The sequence below is a fragment of the Rousettus aegyptiacus genome, unplaced genomic scaffold (genome assembly GCF_014176215.1).
Source record: "Rousettus aegyptiacus isolate mRouAeg1 unplaced genomic scaffold, mRouAeg1.p scaffold_m13_p_11, whole genome shotgun sequence".
Classification (NCBI taxonomy): Eukaryota; Metazoa; Chordata; class Mammalia; order Chiroptera; family Pteropodidae; genus Rousettus; species Rousettus aegyptiacus.
In genome coordinates, this window is record NW_023416286.1 from 74,794,773 (window position 1) to 74,816,426 (window position 21,654).

General features: G+C 38.3%; 1 protein-coding gene and 1 pseudogene across 6 annotated transcripts in view; one reads left to right on the plus strand and one right to left on the minus strand.

The window, feature by feature from the left end:
* Positions 1 to 21,654, plus strand: part of KLF12 (Kruppel like factor 12) — a 380,697-nt gene that overhangs the window by 53,810 nt on the left and 305,233 nt on the right. The window contains exon 1 of one of the 6 annotated variants that reach the window (XM_036228901.1): positions 5,979 to 8,854. The exons of the other annotated variants lie outside the window; for them this stretch is intronic. Within the exon in view, the coding sequence (XP_036084794.1) occupies positions 8,825 to 8,854 (30 nt within the window). The 5' untranslated portion in view covers positions 5,979 to 8,824. Of the gene's footprint in view, positions 1 to 5,978; positions 8,855 to 21,654 lie in introns of those variants that run through there. 6 annotated transcript variants of the gene reach the window in all.
* Positions 5,807 to 7,532, minus strand: LOC107504275 (annotated as a pseudogene).

The window sequence follows — 21,654 nt, forward strand, 5'->3', positions numbered from 1 at the left end:
ATGATGTGCAAACAGAGGAGAAGGTAAGTGATGTGTATCTGCTTTCATTTGTTTTATTTCCAGGTAAATTTGTAAATCCAAGTAAAATTTCTTTTGCTAGAGAACTTGAAGGTTCGTAAGAAGGTTCGAATAGATTGCATTCTGTAATCTAAATTTCTGTAGTACATTGTTCAGGAGAAGGACAATTTAGGAGATGCTGTTTATTAGATTATATCGTGTTTTATTGTCTTCTGTTAATTCAAGAAGAATTTCTCATTCTTTTGCATTGTTATTGACTTAAAATAATACGCATCACCATATAGGGTTAGATCCATGGTCACGAAAGGAGCAGCTTATTTCTGGCAGTGCCAAAATGTGGTTGTTTCTCCTTGAATATCTTGATGGTCACCCACTAACATGTTAATTTCATAAAACTACTAGTTTCTACTGAATCCATTTTAGTTTGCCATTCACTATAATTTTTTAACGTTATGGAACTTTAAAAAAATTTAGTCTCAGCAGTTAAAAAATTATTTTTATGTAGGTCTATTACCTGATATAAAAAGTGATTTTTCCTTTTTTATATTTCTCTCAAGTTTTGAGGATATACACCTGAGCATTCTGCTGCCAGGATTAGATTGACAAGTTGTGTTATAAAATCTGTGACAATTATGATTTCATAGATTATTTGGCTTACATTTCTGGATAAAAACACCATATTATTTTTATATAGTCTTTTCATATAGCCTTCTTACATTGTCATGATCATTAAAATGTAAGTAGGTCTCATTTTTAACATGCATTATTTAGTAAGGTCTGGTGGTTAATACTCTAAAGAGCATCATAGCATTGTGAAGGTAATGTGTGTTTTATTTTCAGTTCTATTTGGGTAATGTTTATATTTTTATATGTATTAGACAGTTACCTTCTGTGGGTTGTTTATAGTGACTTTTGGGCCCATTTCCTAAGTTTATTAATAACTTGCCACCTACGGTTGTATAAACATATAAGCTGATATTTTTTCCCCTTGTGAAATGAATTCTTTTAGCCATCCTTAAGGACGATGTTACAGACCCACTCCCAGAGCCTCTGGAGGTCACCTGCATTACCCCCAGGGTGACTTTTAGAACTTCATTGCCTTTCTCATTCCTTTTACCTGAACAATGCCATTCTCACTCTCATAGATTAAACGTCTGTGACACCCAGACAGCGGGTAGCTATAAGTCAGAAACTTAACTTCTCACTTGACCAGTTTATGGACCTTTTACTGCCTGGGTCTGTCCCCACTCTTCACTCTCACTCTGAGCGAGGCGAGTTCCTTCGGACTGGGGCTGTCCTGACGTTGGTTCTCTTGGACTCTGGTTCCTCCCGGCTTCACCGAGGTTAGTGCCCTCGCCATGTCTCCCATGCTAGTTTTCATCTCCTCTCACTCCTCCTCTGCTAATGAAAACCTCTGAAGTTGTATCATCTTAAAAACTTCTTCCTTTCCTTTGTTCTACTCCCTAGGAAATACTCTGACTTTTTCTTTCCCTTCAATTAAAACAAAGCTTCTTAAAGTTGCTCGTTTCCACATCTTCATCTTCCATCCACACTCCAACTCAAGGCACTTGAGTTTATGCACCTGCTACCATGCTCAGACTTCTTTCGCTAGTGGTCTCTTAACTGCTAAATACGAATGCTTTCGTAGGTGGTCTTATTTGGCCTTGCTTTTGCATTTAACATTGTCGATTACTTGCTGCTATAATTTCCTTCTCTTGGCTCCCATATCAGTCTGTGCTCCTGCATCTTCCTATTATTTCTTAGTGTTCGGTATGGGTTTCTTTTTTCTTTCTTGCCCCTAAAGTTGGTAGTTGGCAGAATTTATCTTGCTTCTTCCTTTCTGTGTTTGTTCACCCTCAGCGTACCCAATTATTTCTGTATAGTCAAATTCTACCGACGTAGTATTGAATCCCAAGTAGCCATCTTCATCTTCTCTTGATTTCTAGATCTAGGTAGCCAACTTTAGATATTTACTTCCGGGTTTATAGTAACATTTCAAACTCAGCATGTCCACAATTGTAGTCTTTATCTGCTCCCTTAAAATGCCGTTATTTCCCTTTTTTATTAATGAATCTTTGACTATCGTGTGCTAAATCCCAAAACCTGGGAGTCATCACCAAATTAGGCTGATTTTGCCTACTCAGTATTATTCTATTTTATTTTTTCAGTAGACCTTTTTCATAAGCTCATAACTAGTCTCTTTACTTCCTGTATTATCTCCATTCATTTTATAAACTGGAAAGGTGGCACGCTAAAACACAGATATGCTTGTATCATTCTTTTTTTTTTTTAATATAATGATTCTTAATTTATAGTCAGACTCAACTCTGTCTCTGGTGGTGTGGCTCCCACCCTCCCTTTCCATCTTCTCCAAAGCTTGGGGACTTTTGATGTCTGGACCTGTGATCCTTCTTGGCACTGTCGTACGTTTGCACATGTGCTCTACCTGGATCACTTGAACTCATTCTTCAGGCCTCATCTACGGTTTCTCTGACATTCTCAACTCATTCTGCTGCTCTCCAGACCACGTTAGTTATTTTCGACCTTTAACATTCAGTACGATGCATAGTATAATGAACAGCTATTATTTGTTAACATATCAAGCTACCCCATTAAATTTTTACATCTTGGGAGGGATAAAACTTTTTTTTTTTGGTTTGTGTTCACAGTCTGTATTATAGTACTTGGCACATTGTAGGCACAATAGTAAATATAGTGGAGGCTTCTTGACTAAAAAGAAACAAGAATCAATAGTTGGTTAGTTAATCAAATAAGTTATTAAAGTAGAAGAACATAAAAATGATGTATACATATCTCAAATGTTTTATTCAAACATAAAACTGTAAATATATCTTTTTGGGCAAACCTTTGATAGAAAGCCAAAACCCTTTCTTCCAATATGGATCCACAGATGGGATTTAGTGTTATCTTTCTTACTAAAGCCACTCTCATAGTATATTGTCTGTTATTTTCAATTTGTTTCTTTAAAGTGGAGTAAAAACAGAAAAACTTTTGAAGATATGCATGTTTTATTTTTCCCATTGTTGTACAATTATGACGCCCATAACATATACAATGGTAACTTTTAAAAATCATTATTTTATTATGTAGTAGTCTTTGAAAAATTTCAAAATATTCAACTGACTTTTCACAGGAACAGTTATTGTGATTTTTATATTCCTATTTCATTTCTTTTAGTAGTATATGATTTGCTAAAATCACCTTATTATAATAAAGCATCACAGCACAAACAGGTTTAGGATCAAAACTTACTACAGACACGGCTGAGCCTATGGCAGCGGAGGTTCTCACTCTGCTCGGGAAGGAGCTCACTTGTTGGGGACATTCCAGGCGCATCAGTCAGTATGATTTACACAGGGAATGGAGATCGTCGGTTAATCTGGACAGCTAGTAAAGTGGAAGTTGGTTAAAAGCGTTCCACCATATTTGTCAGATGGATGCTAAAAGGATGGTTATCTCTGTTAGTTGGCATTTTGGTCACTAAAAGAGCTTAATACAAACGTGTCTGCTTTCCTGTGCATTCTCTCCTTGACGTCATTTATAAAAATATTGACTAAGACCACTTTGAATGTCTGTCTCCTGAAGCCCTCATGCTTATACATCCGATTCTCTGTCGTTTGTCTCCTGCATTAACCATAGCAAAATGTAATTTTTAAAACTGGTCTTTGGTTTGTTCCAGTCTGTTGATTGTTGTCGAGTAGAGTGAATACTCAACCATATTCTACTATTAATTCCTGTTTGTTTTTGTCCCTCAATATATTGTTTTCTTCAATATTAGAAAGGCCTTCATTTTGATAATCTTTGGTTGGGTACCCAGTTAGCAACTATATCCTTCTGTATAGTGGCTGGTTTTAGTTAGAATTTTACATTTGAGCCAACCGTTTGCGAATTCCACCTGAGTCTTTCACTTTGTGATAGTGCCAGGCAGGTTTTTGTTACATCTAGTTTAATAATTAGATTTAGCCTCTCCCTTAAATTAATCACTGTTTGATTTAGTTCCTGCAGCCTATCTGTTGCAAAAGATAAGGTGGTGTTTGCAATATTCTCAGTGCTTTTCCTAAGAAGACCAAGGGAACGGTTACTCTGTTTCTCTCTTCCCCCTCCTCTCTTCTTAAGTACATGCCTTATAGAAAATTATACTTTATTTCCAGAGGTTTTATCTTTTTAAGCAATATTTTTTATTAGCCTTGGAGCGCTTTGCAAGGTTACTCTCAAATTCTTTCTTGGCAGGCCTAATTATTAGTTTGTACTTGACCTGCTAATCTTTGAGCATTTTCCTATATTTCTTCATAGGGCTCCCGTTCCAGTTTTTGAAAAACAGTTAGCTATTTATTTTTCCTCCTGCCCCATCCCCTAAGCCTCTACCCAGGGATTGATCATTTTGATCCTTGGCAGATGTTTATCTTGGGCAATGGATAAGGTCTTTAAAATGGTCTTCAAAGGATCTCGGTTTATTTTCTTAAAGTTGCGTATTTCCTTTTCAGGAATAAAGCTCCATTTTTAAAAGTTGATTAGTGGCCTCTTGTAGCCTCTTCCAGTGTTGGAGTGACAGGGCTCTCTGGTTTGACAGGACTCTTTCACATTGGGCAGTGAAACTCTGCTGCCTGACCCCAAGAGGTGTATACTCATGTTGCATTGCGATTATTTCTGTCTTCCTTTCACTATCCTAATGAAAACTATGAGGCTATTATTTAAAATGATCTTAAAAGCAGTACTTCATAGTTTGACTACACAGGCTCTTTCAGTATAATGTATATATGAGCTGGCAGTAGCTATATTTCATAACAAAGGGAAATGTTTTATGGAAAAAGGAAAGCATACTAGATTATTAGAGCAAGTAGCTTAGGAAAGCAAGTGTTCAAAATGTTCGCCATCTGCTTTAGTAGACTTTTGAGAATAGCATAGTACAGTCTGAAATCCATTTCTCCTTCATAGTCTCATTTTCTCGGTATCGCCTCTGGTTCTACAGGCTATACTAGACCGTGGGTGTGAATGAACCATGTCATGCACATCAACTCAGCATCTTCCATTTGTGCACCTACTTGTATATCCTGCATCCTAATGATTTTATTTCTGTATCTCCGGAATGTCTATGTACCGATGAATCATTCCATCAGCTTGTTATGTGAAGAGTCTTCTCCATTGATTTCAGTCTCCTGCTTGCTGATATCCCCCTCTTCATAAAACCCTTAAGAGGTCCTCATCATTGCTAATTCTCACTCTTAATTTAGGAGTTAGATCTAGTAAAAAAAAAACAACAACAACAAAAAACAGGGAAGAAGCCTAATTTCGTATATTTAGACAGGTCATTCGGAGGACTCTGTTGTCAGCCCTTGAGCAGAGGGAGAAGAAGGCCCTTCAGGTCACACTGTAGCTGGGGTCTCAAGCTATGTTGCTCAAGTGCTTTCTGCATGTCACTCCTACTCTGCTTTATGGGTTTGGAAACTGGGAATTTGTCTTGAGGCCAGACAGAACGTATTCTTCATCCCTGGTTGCCGTGCATGTCCACTCCCTCACCCCATATTATGGAAGACAGTACAACACAAACAATGCTAGTATCTTCATTTTCCAGCCAAGAAACAAAATCTTCATACAAGTGGATACCTATGAGCTCACCAAATTTCCACGTTATTGTTTATGCCCAGATAGGATTCATTTCCTTTCAACTCCGTAAGGACTCCTATAGATGCAAAAATACTACGTCATATAAATTACAATAATTTTTTTAAATGTATAAACTATTTATTATCAGACAAAGCCTACGGATTTATTTCTTCTTGGACGTACCCACAGTGCAGCCTTGGCAGCTGGTGGTCTTGGTGTGCTGGCCTTGAACACGAAGAAAGTCCCCAGAAATGGCACAACCCTCTGCGGGCCCGAATTTTCTTCAGTCGCTCCAGGTCTTCACGGAGCTTGTTGTCTAGACCATTGGCCAGGACCTGGCTGTATTTCCTGTCCTTCACATCCTTCTGTCTGTTTGAGAACCTGTCTGGAATCTTGCACTGGCGTGGATTTTGCATAATGATGATTACAAGTTCCACCTCACCCTCAGCTCTCCTGCCCTCTCACTGCGGTCGATGTCTCCTTTCCTCAACACCACATGAGCATGTCTTCGCCCCACACCCTTAATTGCAGTGATGGAAAAGGCTTGTTTTCCACTGCCGATCAGTATTGGTGTTGAGTACTCGCAAAACATGCTGGAACTTCCGGCGGCGTGTGGGCCTCCTGTGGAGAAAAAGCACAATGGTTTTGAAATAGTTACACGTGTATCTATTTCACATTTGAATTTCTTACTTCGAAAAATATATATTTTAAATACGAACAAGATTTACTATTAGAAATTTAGTGTATGTGTATATGTACCAATAGGTTGGTATCTGCGTTTAAATTAGATACACAGTAGTATAAAGTTTGTGCATATGATGCAAAGTAGTATGATACATACATGAGTAAGTTGGGTGTATGAATCAAACAGTAGTATAATGCACATGTGTGTATGTGTGTATGTAGACATATGAATCAAACACAAAGTGTAGTGTATGTGTATGAATCGGGTAACATAATGTGTGTGTGCATGTGTGTATGAGTCCAACACAGTAGTTTGATGTGTGTGTGGATCAGACTCAGTACTGTAATTATGTGTGCATGTGTGTATGAGAGAGAGAGAGGGAGGGAAAATCAGAGGCAGGCAAGTATGATGTGTACATGTGCATATATATGTTTGCATATGATTCAGACACAATAGTATGTATATGTATACTGCATATGTGTGCATGTGAATCAGACTCAGAGTAGTGTAACTGGAAAAACACTGTATAAATAAAACAATGTTGATTCCAAAATGATAACACCTATATGACTTTGCACAATCACACAACCTTTAAGGCACCATTAGTAAAATGTGAGATTTTTACTAGGTCTTACTAAGGTCCCTTATGGTTCTGAGTTTACTGTCACAAACTACTTAGCTTATACCATCCCTGTGTGAATTATGACATCTATAATAACAACACTTATAATTGACCTTTCAGCATTCAGAATATCCATTGTCTCTTTGTTTATTAGCTTCTGCAGGAGAGAGACATAACTCTAATTTCATGGCTATTTTTTTCTCAACTATGCCTGCACTGGCCTTGGTTTTTATAATTGAGGGAATCTAAATACTTCCTTGGAGATACTATTAAAACTAAATTTCTCAATCATTGGATTAACATAAAGACAAATTTACAGCAGTCTGTGTGTCGTCTTATTAAGGCCACATGGCCACATAATACCTGACTAAAAATAATTGAGTAAAATTCTTGAAGTAGTCATCGTAGGCATTACGTAGATAGTACTTGCCACAGGCTAGATATCAGCAAATATTTGTGGAATGAACAAATCGTATGATAAAATGTATTTTTCGGATTCACTGTCATATATGTGCCTGCGTGTTCTCTGAAATCCCTTCGTGATGTTTTCATTGGTGGAGGAACCTGGCTTCCCACCGTCATGGTTGCAGGATGGCGGTGCTATTAGATGCTGTTCGTGACCGTGACAGAGACTGAGGGGAATCGAGGGGATGGGGGTAGCAGAGCGTTGGCACTTTCCTCTCTTTTGGGAACAATGATTTCACCCCTTTTAGAGGAACCATCTCAAACCAGTGAACCAAATTATTTCATTAGCTCTATGTCCATAGACTCATATGGGAGCTTTTTTCCTCTGGGCATAAATCTTGTGTCCATAGGGCACTGAAGCAGTTAATCTAAATGCTGTCTTTTGGAATCAAAGTGCAGTGCGGACATAGCACTGAGTTATGATACTGGAACGTCAGAAGGTCCTCCTTTGCTTATAGACTGTTCTCTTACCTAGCATGTGGTAACTGTAAAAGGAAGTGAAAAACTCTGTAAGGGAAAATTACAAACAAAGAAAATTTGGTAATCTAATACAGAATCTAGTACCTTTTTCATCGCTTGAAAAAGAAGTCTTAAAAAATTTTTTCTTTTCAAAATTCATTTGAGCATTAATTACTAAAGCTTGCTGTGAATGAATGGAGTGGTAATTCTTTCTTTGATGCCTTATGCCAGCCATCTTACTTGTGGAAAAGAAGTAAATATGAGAAATATGACTTTGAAAAATTTGTCCGATTATCAGTTATCATAAATATTCTTCAGGAAGATATTTGGCCCTAAAAATGAATGAAATAAGAATGTACTATAAGGTTGGTTGACCTAGCAGTTTTGATGTCTGTGCAGTCTACCATAAAAATACCAACACAGGCACTGGAGGTTTGGTATTGGCAATAAAGCTCTTTTCAGGGCCTCCTTACAGCGTTTTGACATTTTTGCATTAGGTTTGTGCTGAATCTAACCTCAGAAAGGAGACTTCTTCCCTTGTCAAAATGAAACTATAACTATTCATATTAGGGGATGGTGGGGAGAGGAAAAAAAAGTGTCTTCCTCTGAGGAGCAGACTGCATGAGAGTTCTGCCAACTGGCCTGTTTGTGAGAACTCGTGAAGTCATCAGGCCAGAGCTATTTTGATACACTGACACGGCGCTCCAAGGCTGCTCGAGGTGCTGCACAGAGGAAGCTCTGAGAGAGGTTTTCAGAAGCAGAAAATTTCCCCGCTGACTGACAGCATCACCATTTCACACCGGCTGGGACTCTGACAACTCCAGGAAGCATGAGGACTTGTGTAATGGCTCAGGTGGAAGGAGGGTGAAGAGGATTTCTGTCCTTTACAGGTTACCTGAAGCAGTATCTCCATATCGAGATGCCAGGACTGTCCAACAGAACAGGTTGCCATGAGTAAGGAAAATGGTGCTGGTGGAAAGGTAGAATCGAAGTCTTTTGTTTATAGAGCAAGACAGATATTTTTCTCTTTTCTTGTACTCGGAAGGATCAGAAATGCAAATGCTGCCCTTTTGCTGACACAATCCTATAGATTATGAGCAAAATAAAGGAAGTGGGATATGCATTATATATAATTTATCAGCATATTGAAAACAATTCAAATACCATGTTGGACAGTAAATTATCTCAGAACAGCCCCAAAGTGGCATAAAATACTGTTCTATTGCATTTTTTAAGCCCTTAAGAAAAATGTTTATCACCTGTAAATTTATTTTGTAACCTGAAGTTAATTTTAATTTTCTGATTATGAACTCTGCCTGTGGGTTCTGTCACTAAAGATCCTTTAGAAAATGAGTATTTGATTAGAGAATTATCTACCGGATGCTGTTTTAACCACTTCCGAAATGATCTAAAAGTGTACACAGAGCTTCATCCCTTTAGAGACTTAGAAAAAGTCCAGATACATCAACCAAATGGAGATAAATTTAGAGATAATGAGATACTAAGTTTTGAGTGTAAAAAGCTAACTCTTTTTCAGCTTCACTGATGCAGTATTTCAAATTCAGAAAGCAAGAGGTGCGCTTTGATAAGTAGCTTCCTACAACAGAGAGTGAATCAAAGCAGACGCTCTTTAGCATGAGTGCACTCAGGGGTCATGACTCTGAAAGCTGCCATGATTCAACCCTGGTTGGGCAATGGGAAGCCAGAGACAGGAAGCCGTCTTGTTTATTAGAAGTAGGGTAACCACAGTCTCAGGCAACTGAGGAAGATTCTGCTGGCACTTTCATTCTGAATAATAGGCTCTTGTGCAAAAAAAAAAAAAAAGGCCAAAGTATTTGGTATAGGTGTTTATATATTACTAAACACTACAGTGCTCTTGTTTGCTTCTTAAAATTTTTAGTTAAAAAAGGCACAACCCTTAATTGTTTCTTACTCAGTAACAGTTTAACAAAACTCTCATCTGAAGTTAAGATACGAAAGAATGGCCTCAATTTCTGCAGTACTGTATGAACGCAATATAACTTTAGTTTATATGGGTATGTCCTTCAAACTACTCCAAAAGATATATATTCAGCGATTTCCACCATATTTTAGCAGAAAAAAAGATTAGAATCACCTTGGGATTACTGGGAAGGTCAGGGAGGGGTTGAACAGTAAATTTTTATTATTTGATAGAATTTGGGCCATCATTTGGAATATTTTCAATTACAGATGAAGAAACTGAGACCCAAGTATGCCTTTTTTACCTGAAGTCTCACAATCTGGAAAGTATAGAAATTAGGTGAATGAATCTAAGAGTTACTGTATGTTCAATAATTGACTTGTCATTTTGGGGGGATATTAAGAAAAACTGAAATATGCTTGTGTTAAAGCTTTTCTAGATATAATTTATTCATCCTCTGATGCTTAGAAGGTACTTAAGGATCATAAAATTTGGTATAATTTTTAAAAGCTGCTTGAAATCTGACTCCTCACTTATTGCCATGAGACCTTGGGCAAGTTATTTAACATATTTGGGCCCAAATTTTCTCGTTTGTAAGATTAATTTAATAACAACCTACCTGAAAGAATTGTTGTAATGTTTTGAAAGAACAGGTCTGAAATGCCCACTATGGTTCCTGGTATGTAGAGAGAGAGAGCAAGGTAAATGCAGGCTGTTGCTATGATGATGACTAATGATGCTATTTTGTTGTACAATACTTCAAGGCCCACATTGGAAAGATCCGTTTTCGTTTGTGTTCAAGTATCGGACTACACAAAGTAACCCAGAAGTCAAGGTCTGGATTTAGCCCTCTGACCTCACCCCTGTATACTAGAAATAATTTTCCTTCTGGTGGGCTGAAATAAATGTTCTATCAGGAATAAAGTTCAAGAAGTTGGAACCTGTGAATAGAGATCAATGAACATTTCACAGAGAATAGGTAATAGGAATAACAATGTCAGCTTCCCAGTAGCAGGTTTCATTCATGGTCATTTTATATAGTAAGATCTCTTCTACTTCTCACTCTTGGTTGTGTATGAGTACGCATTGTTATAGGTTACTTTTGCATGTATTATTTAAATGAGTATAATAAAATTATGACATACATTTCTTTATACCTGTTTCACAGATGAGGAAACTAAGGCTCCAGGAAACTTACCAAAAATTACATAGTTAAAAGTGGTTTATGTCTCTGTTTCAGTTTTTGTTTTTCTTTTCCCTTTGTTTCTGTATCTCTCTTCACCTGAGTCTTCCCCCACTCTCTCTATGTTTATGACCTCCTTCGTTTTCATCTTTGGTCTTTCTCTTCTCCCTTTACATGTTGCCATTCCTGTTCCCCCCATCCCATTTCCCTTATGTATAACACGAATAACTTTTAAGAGGTTTCTGTCTCTGATAATTTTTAAATTTCATACCAATTTAAAAATCAGATACATTTTCTTTTAAAAATGTTGAATTAAGTTATAATTTGTGGCCAGTGATTCAATCCACCTCGCCTGTGTGTCCGTGAGTAGCTATAGGAAAAGTAATTTGTTATTCTTCTTTAAGATATGGAGATTATTCATGATATATAGATTGAAAATTATGTTTTTCATTGATGGACATTTCAACTTATACTTACCAAGTGCTCGGTTTTATAAGTCATCACAGTAGCCACTATTTCAATGCTTTAATTCTGTCTTTTTGCAAAACCTGCTGTAACCTCTTCTTTTGGGGTCCAGTGAAATTAGAACTTTTTCAAAAGTAATGGGAGGCGCCAGAGTTCCCTTCTGGTCCTGGGCATGACTCAGAGGTTGCGGGCACCTGGCCCCTCAGTCCTGCTTCTTTCTGTCTTGCCGCTTTGAACCTGGCAAGTCTGTTGCACTTTATACCTACCCCCATGCCACACACACACACACACACACACACACTTTTGCATTTTTCTTTTTATTGCCAAGACCATGTAGAGTTCCCTTATGAAGATAAGGGAAACTGAAAACTAACAAGTTCAGAAACAAAAAAGCTTGAAATTAAATACTAAACCATTTTTTAAAAGTTCCCTCATGAGGATCCAACAACTTGGGCTTGGCTACCCATCATGCATGGTCCGTGACCCCTTTTCACTCTCTCGTTCATGGCTCCCAGCAACTTTAAAAAAATAATTCTGAGCTCTTCAGGTATGCAGAGCACTGCAACTTCCTCTGGCTCGCGTGCCCAGACACAACTCTGGATCTCCTTTTACTCACCTAAAGGCTCATTACTCTTTTCTTATTCCAAGTTTTCTTTCCCCTTCTCTACCAGGCCCACGATGGAGGAGGAATCGTATAGGTTTATTTTTTGACTGAGAAGAATTTTACTCTCCTCCCCTCCAAAAGAAGGCAGACATGGCTTCTTAAAATTTCCACTCTTCTTTTACATACAGCATTAAAGCTGAAACAAATTATGATAATCTTGGCTTTTTGGTTGAGTAGATTTTGGATGAGTTAGAGTTTACTGTAACTTTAACATTTTTTTAGTTTGACAATATAGTTGGGTAACACAGTTTTCATTTTCACAGATTATTTTTCTGAGACTATTTGTAGACCAGAGCATGGCAAATACTTGAATAAGTTTCACTTCTCTGTGTAGGAAACTCTTCATGTGAAATAGGATTTTTATACACTCAAGGGGATATACTGCATAATTTCACACCTAGTGCCATATAAGTTGGATTTCTTATTCATCACACACCATATGCGGTGTTATTAATCTTTACTGTAAGTAGAATGACAAGTGAGCAATAAAAGCAGGGCCTTAAAAACTACCAACAAACATACAGGGGGGGAAAAAAAATCCCCTAACAGATGCTTCAGAAAGAAGTGGCAGTCAGCGAAATTTGGGTTATACGTATGTTGCGTAACTGATGTGCTGGTGTTGGTGCTCAATATGGTCCTTGGTCCTCACTTCAGATCACATTGTGGACTCCACTCTTTTTTCCTTCTCTCCGACTCCACTTTCTTTTCCTTCCTCCCATGTACCTGTATCCCTCATACCTCCTAAATCCTATCAAAAACATCATCTCTGGGTGGGAACCACTAGACTCTTTCTCTTCCTTTCCACTCTGCAGGTGGGTGTGTTGCATTTGTCTGCGTCTGTGGTCTGAAGCATGCTTATCTTTTCTCTGAACTAGGATGAGCGTAGTCTTCCGTGGCGGGGTTGGCACCACTCATGCTCCTCGTGCCTGTCTCTTTGGCTTTTCTCGCCCACTCTTGAGGTCGTGCTGGCTGTTGTTTATCTTTGCCTGCTCAGCCAGTTGAACCTCGGGCTCATCCATTTATCTTGGCCCTGGGCTTGCACTTTCTATCCATTGCTTATTGGCCACCTGCTGCATGGAACAAGTGTGTTTTGGGTAAATTGATGCTGTTGTTTTTCTTCTAACTGTCACCATTGCTTATCTTACCCTCTGTGTTGAATGAAAAACCTTCTGTGGGCACGTCTTGACTATTTATTTCATAGACTGGGCCGTGGTGAGATCTGCCTGTAGAGAAGTTAAAGCAACCCAAAGGCAGAAGGACCTTGTTATGTCATCCTGGGAATTAGGTTAAAGAGAATGGATTGTGCCTATAATTTGTTTCCATACTCTGGTGGTGAGTATCTCATGTGCACAGTGGTGTAGAGACCAGAGCTTACCTGGGGTAAGCTTCGTTGCTTTCTGTTGCATCTTGTAAAGAACCAAGAAAATACAGGCTCCGAGTATCTTCAAATGCTTTGATAGCAAAGTAATTGCTTTGCATTGATTTATGTTATTGTGGCCCATCAGCACAAGCATCATTTTTTTTTCTTCTAATAAATTGTTCTGTAGCCAGGGCTTTGTGTTTTAAAGACATTTAAGTAAATGGAATGGACTTGAGAAATAGAAGTCTAAACTTCCAACTTATTTGATGCTAAGACTACGAGACAGTTTGGCGAGAGAGTAAAGGGCATAATTTAACTTATTAAAATTTCAAGTTAACTTTCTTTTGTGGTTTTTCTTAACATGATTTTTCTGATGCTTTAAAAATTTTACTCATGTTGTCAGTGGCCAGTATACTGGGACTTGAGATGTTTTATTCACTGTTGCACATCCTGCTAGATGGTCTTGAACAAGAAATTTAACTTCTCTTTGTCTTAATTTCCCTACCCATACATGTTAATTACTATAAGTATCCCTTACTTTTTTCATAGGAATGTCATGATGCTCTACTGTGATGTTTTGAAATAAATGTTATGTGTAAATACAAAGTACAATATAATAGTGGAACTTTATTATTTTTTCAAATGTAAAATCTTTGCTCACTAATTTACAATTAGGATAGGTGTGCATTGAAGACATTTAAGCTTGCGAGTCATTTTTTCTTAATATGATCGTAGACATATTCCTTTTGTTTTTATTTTGGAAAATGAGACGTGGGCAGTTCTTTCAAGGATGGAAAGTATGTTGTTCAGTGAATGAAAGCCCTGATGTTAACGGGAGCAGTAAAGTCTGTGGACGCTAATATGTTAAGATCTCCAAACACGACGTCACCAGGAGGCAGCACAGCGGGAGATGGCCCAGGCAGGGGTACCTGGGTTCTGATCCCAAAGCTGCCTCTCACTCCGGAGCTGTGTGCACCTGGGTGAGTCAGGGGCTGTGTTCTTATTTGTAGAATGAGCTGTTTGAACTTTCTAATCCCCACATTCTCTTTCGTTCTGTCGTCTTAAAACCCAGCATCCCCTTCGCTGCCTTCCTCGCCAGCTTCATACTCTATGTCGGAACTTTGGCTTGGCCCACTGCTGAGGAGCTGTTGCCCAGCCCTGTGAGCCGACTGTCTGTGGCACGAGACACATAGGTTACTGATGAAAAACTCTAGCTCCTAAGGACGGAGCCCTTAATGGTTTTTGTAATCTTCTGTATTTTGCATAAATTACTTTTGGCCAAAGCATCTAGATGTTTAAATGATCACTCGAGTCAGTTCCTTTGACTTCTCTATATGAATGGCCCTAGCTGTTTTGATTAACTTGGTGGTTGTCAGTCTTGGAGTTTTGAGTGGATGTTACATATTTTGTTTATAACCCTCTTTAGTCTAAGAATGTTGATACTGCGAGTTGTCTGGAATACTTGTTGAAGGTATTCTGGAGCAGTTTCAAATTTGACATACCTTAGTCATGATTTATATGATGAAATACATGGAAAAGTTTGCTGAGATTGGAATTTTATGAAACAAAATTATGACTCAAAGTTACTTTTCTTATAACTAATAAACAAGCCTTTAAATGTTCATAGCAATATTCTTTACTCACTAGTCCCACACAGTAAATTTATCTTCAGTTTTACAATTAATCTGAGTCTCGAAGTCCGACTTTATTCTTCCTTGTGATCAAGATGCAGTCTTCTGCTTTTTTATCACCTTTCAGCAGCGTCCCGATATCATGTTAAGCAGTATTTGTAGCACATTTGCTGGTTCATAGAGATTCTCAGGATAATTTAAGCTCACAACCATTCTTCTTATACTTACTGAACAGCTGCTGTGTGTGAAGTCCAGAATCCAGGTATGTAACCTCCACCTTTTATAAAGCATTGTTCTGTCTGTTATGGAAGCTTGTGGAAGCAGTATGGTGAGCGGTAAAAATCTCCAGCCTGTGTCTGCTTGGATTTGGATTCCCCCCCACCCCACAGCTTACTTAAAGTGTGACTTTAGTTAATCTTTTTTACTTCTATACTTTCATTTTCTCATCTATGAAATAGGAATATTAGTTACCCCTACCTCTTAGGGTGCTGAGAGCATTAAATGAATTAATACATGGAAAGGACTTCTCCAGTGTCTGACACATGATAATCTTTATTGTTTATTATTATTATTATTATTAGCCAGTAGTAGTAGTAGTGGTAGTAGTAGTCTTTATACTATGGTATTTCTTGGCATCATGGTTTTTATATTTAATGGAAAGTTGAAAGAACTATTATAAGGCATGTGTATTAAGTGTAAATAAAGTATGTTTAGGATAACGAGTTTTCACCATAAATGGCACATGATATTTTTCTCTATAAATGTTATATTCAGTATAATTAGCTTATGTAATAAGTATACTTTTATACATAATTCATCCTTAATATTGTGGTACTTCACTTTATTATAGCAAGTATCTAAAGACGCTTATTATAAATATACAGCCAAATATATATATATATATATATATACACTAGAGTTTTCTGATTGATACATTGGCTTTCTCCTGTTGAGATGTCAGTTAATACACGTGTGCTTTCTTAATGATTTCTGATATTGCTGTGGTGGATGTAGTGGATAGGGCAGCCAGGGAAGACATTAAAAATGTTAAAAGGAAAGTGAGACTGTCGATTGGCAGAGATGATGAGGCCAAGCAGCAAATGAGTGAAGTGTTTTAGAACTTATGAGCCAGAAACGAGCATATTATATGCAAGGCAGAGAAGCCAGTTGCCCTCCGACTTTTTGATCAGCTGTGGACAAACACCAGACACCAGAAAGGGTGATCAACCTCATCTTGGGGAGATTACATTTGATTCTGGCTGTGATGTGATGTCCAAGTAACACTGACTTTAAAACTTAAGGAACTGGAATTGAAACTTACTTTGGGAGTAGAATTCTCCCTTTGAGTCCCGCGTGATATCGTGTGGCCAAGATGGTAGAATGTGATGTCAGGCAGGGTAGATAATGTGCTTCCTTGGCTGTTAACTTGATTCTCCACTTTGATAAATGGACTCATTGTATTTCCTTTCTAGGGAGTGTCAGAAAACTTATTTTCAGTAGAAATGGTCTCCTCAAGAGTAGGACTAATAGAAAATGTTTACATCAATTCATTTTAAAATGTAATTTCAGAATTACCTAACAGTTAACGGGTAGGCACACCATGAGACTTCCTGCCTCTGGCACCGTTATCCTGGAGAGACCTGTGCCATGTTTCAGATGCCAAGTAATGGCCGCTTTACGTTTAGACTGTTTTCCGGTGTCTGGGCTTAAAAAACCCACACATTTATAGACTGTTTCACAGTTTATTCCTCACTAAGAAGTTACCGTTTCGTCCCTTTTTTATACATTGGGAAACTGAGGCAAAGAAAGGTAAAATCATTTTTTAAGTCATGTACCTAGAGGGTTTGGGAGCCAACATGGAATCCTCGTCTCGTAATTCTTCCGATGCCTAATCCTTTTTAGAAAACTCGATCCCATTTCTATCTGTCTTTCTCTTTTTGGGAGATGGGGTTAGTGGTGGGTGGCGATGGTATTTTCGATGTAGACAGTTGAGTTTGTCATGAGTTTGTCGTCCCTCCGTTCATGCTCCACCACTCTTAGTGGAGCATGGAAGCCGCTTCTGTTTTATTTACTGCTTTTACTTTATCTTCAGTCGCCACTTACACCGTCCTCCCATTGCCGTGCCCTGCTCCTCACCGCCAAGCAGGCGCATTTTCCAGTGTCGCCTGAACTGTGTTTCCGGATGGGCAGGAGCCCTTGCAGAATTGGTGGTGGTGTTTTTCAGATACGTGTGATTAATTTTCATAATTGGTTTTGTGCTGTAAACCTCAGTTCTTTTTCTTACAGCTTTCACCCAGTACTGTGTTTCATAAGTTATATCTGTGTTTCTATCAGTTTGTCGCTTCTGCATAGTATTTCATAATGCTCACCCACCATATTTTCCCTTTCCTACTGTGTACCTCCGAAGCCTTCAACTCCTATTACTACACTGTTACATTAAGCTTTTCCAAACACATGTCCTTAAGAAGAGTGGAGTTACCTGATCGTGTAGGGCATGAACATACTTAATTTCACTAAGTATTGCCATATTTTTATTTTTTCCAGAATGGTTGTACTAGTTTAAACATCCACCAAATTGGTGTAAATTTTTTTCTTTTTCCAAATCACTGCCAAAAACTTGGCATTATTCTCCTTTCTAATTTTTATTATTCTGATAGATATAAAGTAATATGTTGTTTTGATGTGTATTTTCTTGATTTCTAGTGAGTTTTAACCTCTCTCTCACTCTCCCTTATTGTAATGCCCTCTGCCTTTATAGAAATTCATATCGTTATTAACTCTTACTTTAGTTGTTGAAATATCACTAACCGGAGCCTCTGCCTGTCACTTCCCAACCTCCCTTACTATGTTGCCTGATTAATCCTTCTAAAATTGTCACAAAATCTCTAATGACTTCACAGTGTCTAGGGTCTCTTCTTGTGCGCATTGCCCCCACCCTAGGGTGGTTGGTCTCACAGTATATTTTTGGCATTGGCCCGCACAGCTTCCATAACCCCAGCACATACTTGATCTCTTCGCTATGCATTACTGTGCAGAGCCTGTCTTCCTGCTTTTGTCAGAAATCCTCCTCATTTTGGCTTTTTGGTTTTGACGTTCATCAGAATTTTCTATGCACATAGTCTTGACACTCAAGTTGACCAGCAGAGTTTGTTTAGAAAAGGCAGCGATTCTTTGCTTGTTTTCTTCCTCCTATCTTTCCATTCTCTGTGGAACTATTCTCAACTCTTTTACCTGCTTCTTTTGATTTTTAAACTCTGTGTCTCTAAATAACTTGTTTATATAGCTTTTCCTTTCCTTTCATTTCCTTTAGTGTTAGCCCTTATCTGTGGACTACCCAATACATAATATGAAGATCTAGCTCTTTTAACTCCATGCCCCCCCCCCCATCAAACATGCAATTTTCCTGGCTCTCCAGTGTAGTTGCACTGACTTAGGTTAGATCTATATTAAATGTTTATAAATTATACCTATTGGAGGTGCTGCTCACAGCTGTGTTGTGTATAGTGATAACTTTTCCTTTCCTGCGAATTTTGTCTGATTTTTGTTGAGTGTTGAGCACTTGGATCACTGCTTTAGTCTCCAAGTTGTCGCATTCTCTGCGCACTCAGATTCGCGAGGTGTCCTGTGAGGTCCTCCTTGGAGCCTTCAGCCCTGCCCCACCTTTTGCACAGCTCTGGCCCCGGAGTCCCCATAATTGTCCTCTCTTCTCCTGTGCCCTCTGTCTCCTTGTCTCAGCCTTGTTTTCGCCCATCTTTACTGTGCATGTCCTCCTACGTGAGGGGGAGAGGTGGAAGGAGAGGTAATTTTTTTGACATCTGGCACATTCGGAATATCTTTACCTTTATAATTGATCGATAGTGTAGTTGGGCCTGGAATTCAGGATTGGAAATAATTTTCCTTTGGGGTTTTGAAGGCATTCCTCTACTCTCGTGTCCCTTTGGATGACATTATGATTGCCAATACTTTTGTTAAATGACGTTTTCTCCCCTCAGTTTCGTGTTCTCTCTCTGAAATCTCAGAGAAGTGTCTTCTTCTTCTGAGTGTTCTGGATTGTAACTCTGTTGTCTGTTTTCATCAAGTTTTGCAGAGTACTCCACTAGCCCTGTCATTCCAGAAACTTAAATCTTTGTTTTAGGAATTTCTCTCTCCTTCTGTCTCTTTCTCTTTCTTTTTCTTTCCTTTTTTTTCTCCTTCCTTCCTTCCTTCCTTCCTTCCTTCCTTCCTTCCTTCCTTCCTTCCTTCCTTCCTTCCTTCTTCCCTCCCTCCCTCCCTCCCTCGCTCCCTCGCTCCCTCTCTCCCTCTCTCCCTCTCTCACTCTCTCCCTCTCCTTCTCCCTTTTCCTTCCTTCCCTTCCTCTTCTCCCCTTCCCTTTCCTTTCAATACAGAAGTCTCTTGCTATACAAATAAATTCATTTACTGAGTTCAGATAGCACGCAACCAGATAGAGACATGTCAGAGGCTCCAGGGGCACTGTTCCTTCCAAAGATTACTACTTCAAATTCATTTCCATCATATGTTCAGTTCTTAAGTTCTGAGAATGGTTCGAAGAGCAAGAGGATTCCTATTTTGATGATGCTGTCCTTATCTTCATTTTCCCTGTTTCCTTTTAGCTCCCATATTTGGAAATCTTGGTCTGGAATTCCAATTTTTAAAAATTATTTTGCTCTTATTTTCTGTCTCTTGTTCTACTTTTAGAAGATCGTGTCATCATAGTCTTCACATCCTCTTATTTATTCACTTTTGTTGCTATCATATTAAAAGTCAATGTGTATGATCAGTTTGCTCTCTCTTTACCAAAGTCACTGAAAGAACACCTGTTATGTATTATATGATTTGTATAAGTTGTGTTGGATGGAAATTGTAGAAACCCAGCTGTGGTGGCTGAGGCTGGTTGTCTTACAATATCTTCTTTGATAATAGAATTATCTTCTTTGATAACAGAATTTCTATAATAGAATTTTTACTTATGCACATGGCTGCTCAGCAAAAAAAATGACATTTTCCAGCCTCTCGGTGTGGCCAAGTAAGTTCTGGCCGGTGAGATGTCAGTGGATGTACGGTTTAGCAGCTTCTGTGAGCACACCTTTAAAGTTGCCTAGTGCATTCTCTTTGCGCACATTCATCCCTTCTTCATTTCTCTTGTGTGGGATGTAAATGCGATGGCTAGAGGTTTAGCTGCCATAGGAAACCAGTAAGATGGGATTAAAGCCAGTGCTGTGAGCGGGAACGTGAAGAGTTCTGTAAAAGACAGGGGAGCAGAACTTTCATACCAGCCCTTGAATGCCTGACTTTGCACTCCGAATGCCAGAGACAGAAACTACAGTCACATCTAAGCCACTGTCCTTTAAATTTGCTGTCACTCACAGCTAAACCCAATCCTGACAGACCAACCCAAACTTGGCCTAATCAAAAACAGGTTCATGGTGTTTTGACTTACAGAACTGGTTTATCCAGGAGGCGAAGCGCTGCTTCATTCAGCAGTTTATATCATGAGTACTCTGTTCTCCATTCACTTTAAAGCTTCGCTGTTTCTGCTTGCTTTATTCTTAGACTATTAAAATGTGGCCACAACATGGCTGCTGGTTATCTTCATCATAAAAACATTTTATAGTCTCAGAGAAAGAGCAAACACTTTTTCTGATGACTTACCAGTTGCCCTGGTCACCCATTTCCCAAACCAATCAAGATGACCAGTGGAGAATGCTCAGATCGGTTAGGTCAAGGTCATAGGCCCACTCCTGGGCCTCGGAGGAAAGGGCCTTCTTACCCAAAACACCTGGACTAAGCATAATTTCCTTGGGATGAAGAAGGGCTGGTTCTGAGAAGAGGCTAGGAAGATAAATACATGTCCAGTTGTAATATATACAATTAATCTTCATATTGCTATGACTTTTAAAACCAATATATATGTTAATTTCTTGCTTTTTCTATGTTTTTTAGTAGTTCTTTCCAAAGAAAGCAATGAATGTTAACATGAATAATTTATGGGATAACCAATGACAGTAAAAAGATAAGAAATAAAATTAACACCTATAATGGTGTGGTAAGGAAGTATGAAGTATTCCTTGCCTGCATAGAACACAGTAGTAAGATGATCAAATGAAAATGTCTGTGGTTTAAAAAAAAAAAAAATGTTTCTAGAGATCATTCTGTTAGCGATAATTAAATGTTCCTTATTAGAGTATATTTGAGCAAACTCAACTATAGTGGAGAAAGGAACAACCTTATATGATTCATTTATAATTTGTAATCTCTTCCAAGTAACTTCATTTTCTCAGGTGAGTCTCTCTAACATTCCCACCCAGTGCCACAGTTGACCTGTTTCTTTTTTTCAGGTGGAAAAGCAGATCTCTGAGAGCCCCTCAAAATAAATGGAAAATGTTTCTTTTGCAAAACAACTGGAAAAGCATAATATTTATTTTTAATACATTTTAAGAGGCGTTGTAGCCTGTGAACAAATTAAGTACTTAAACTTTTTTATAGCTTTATTGAAGTATGATAAACAAAAAATTGTACATATTTAATGTACATAATT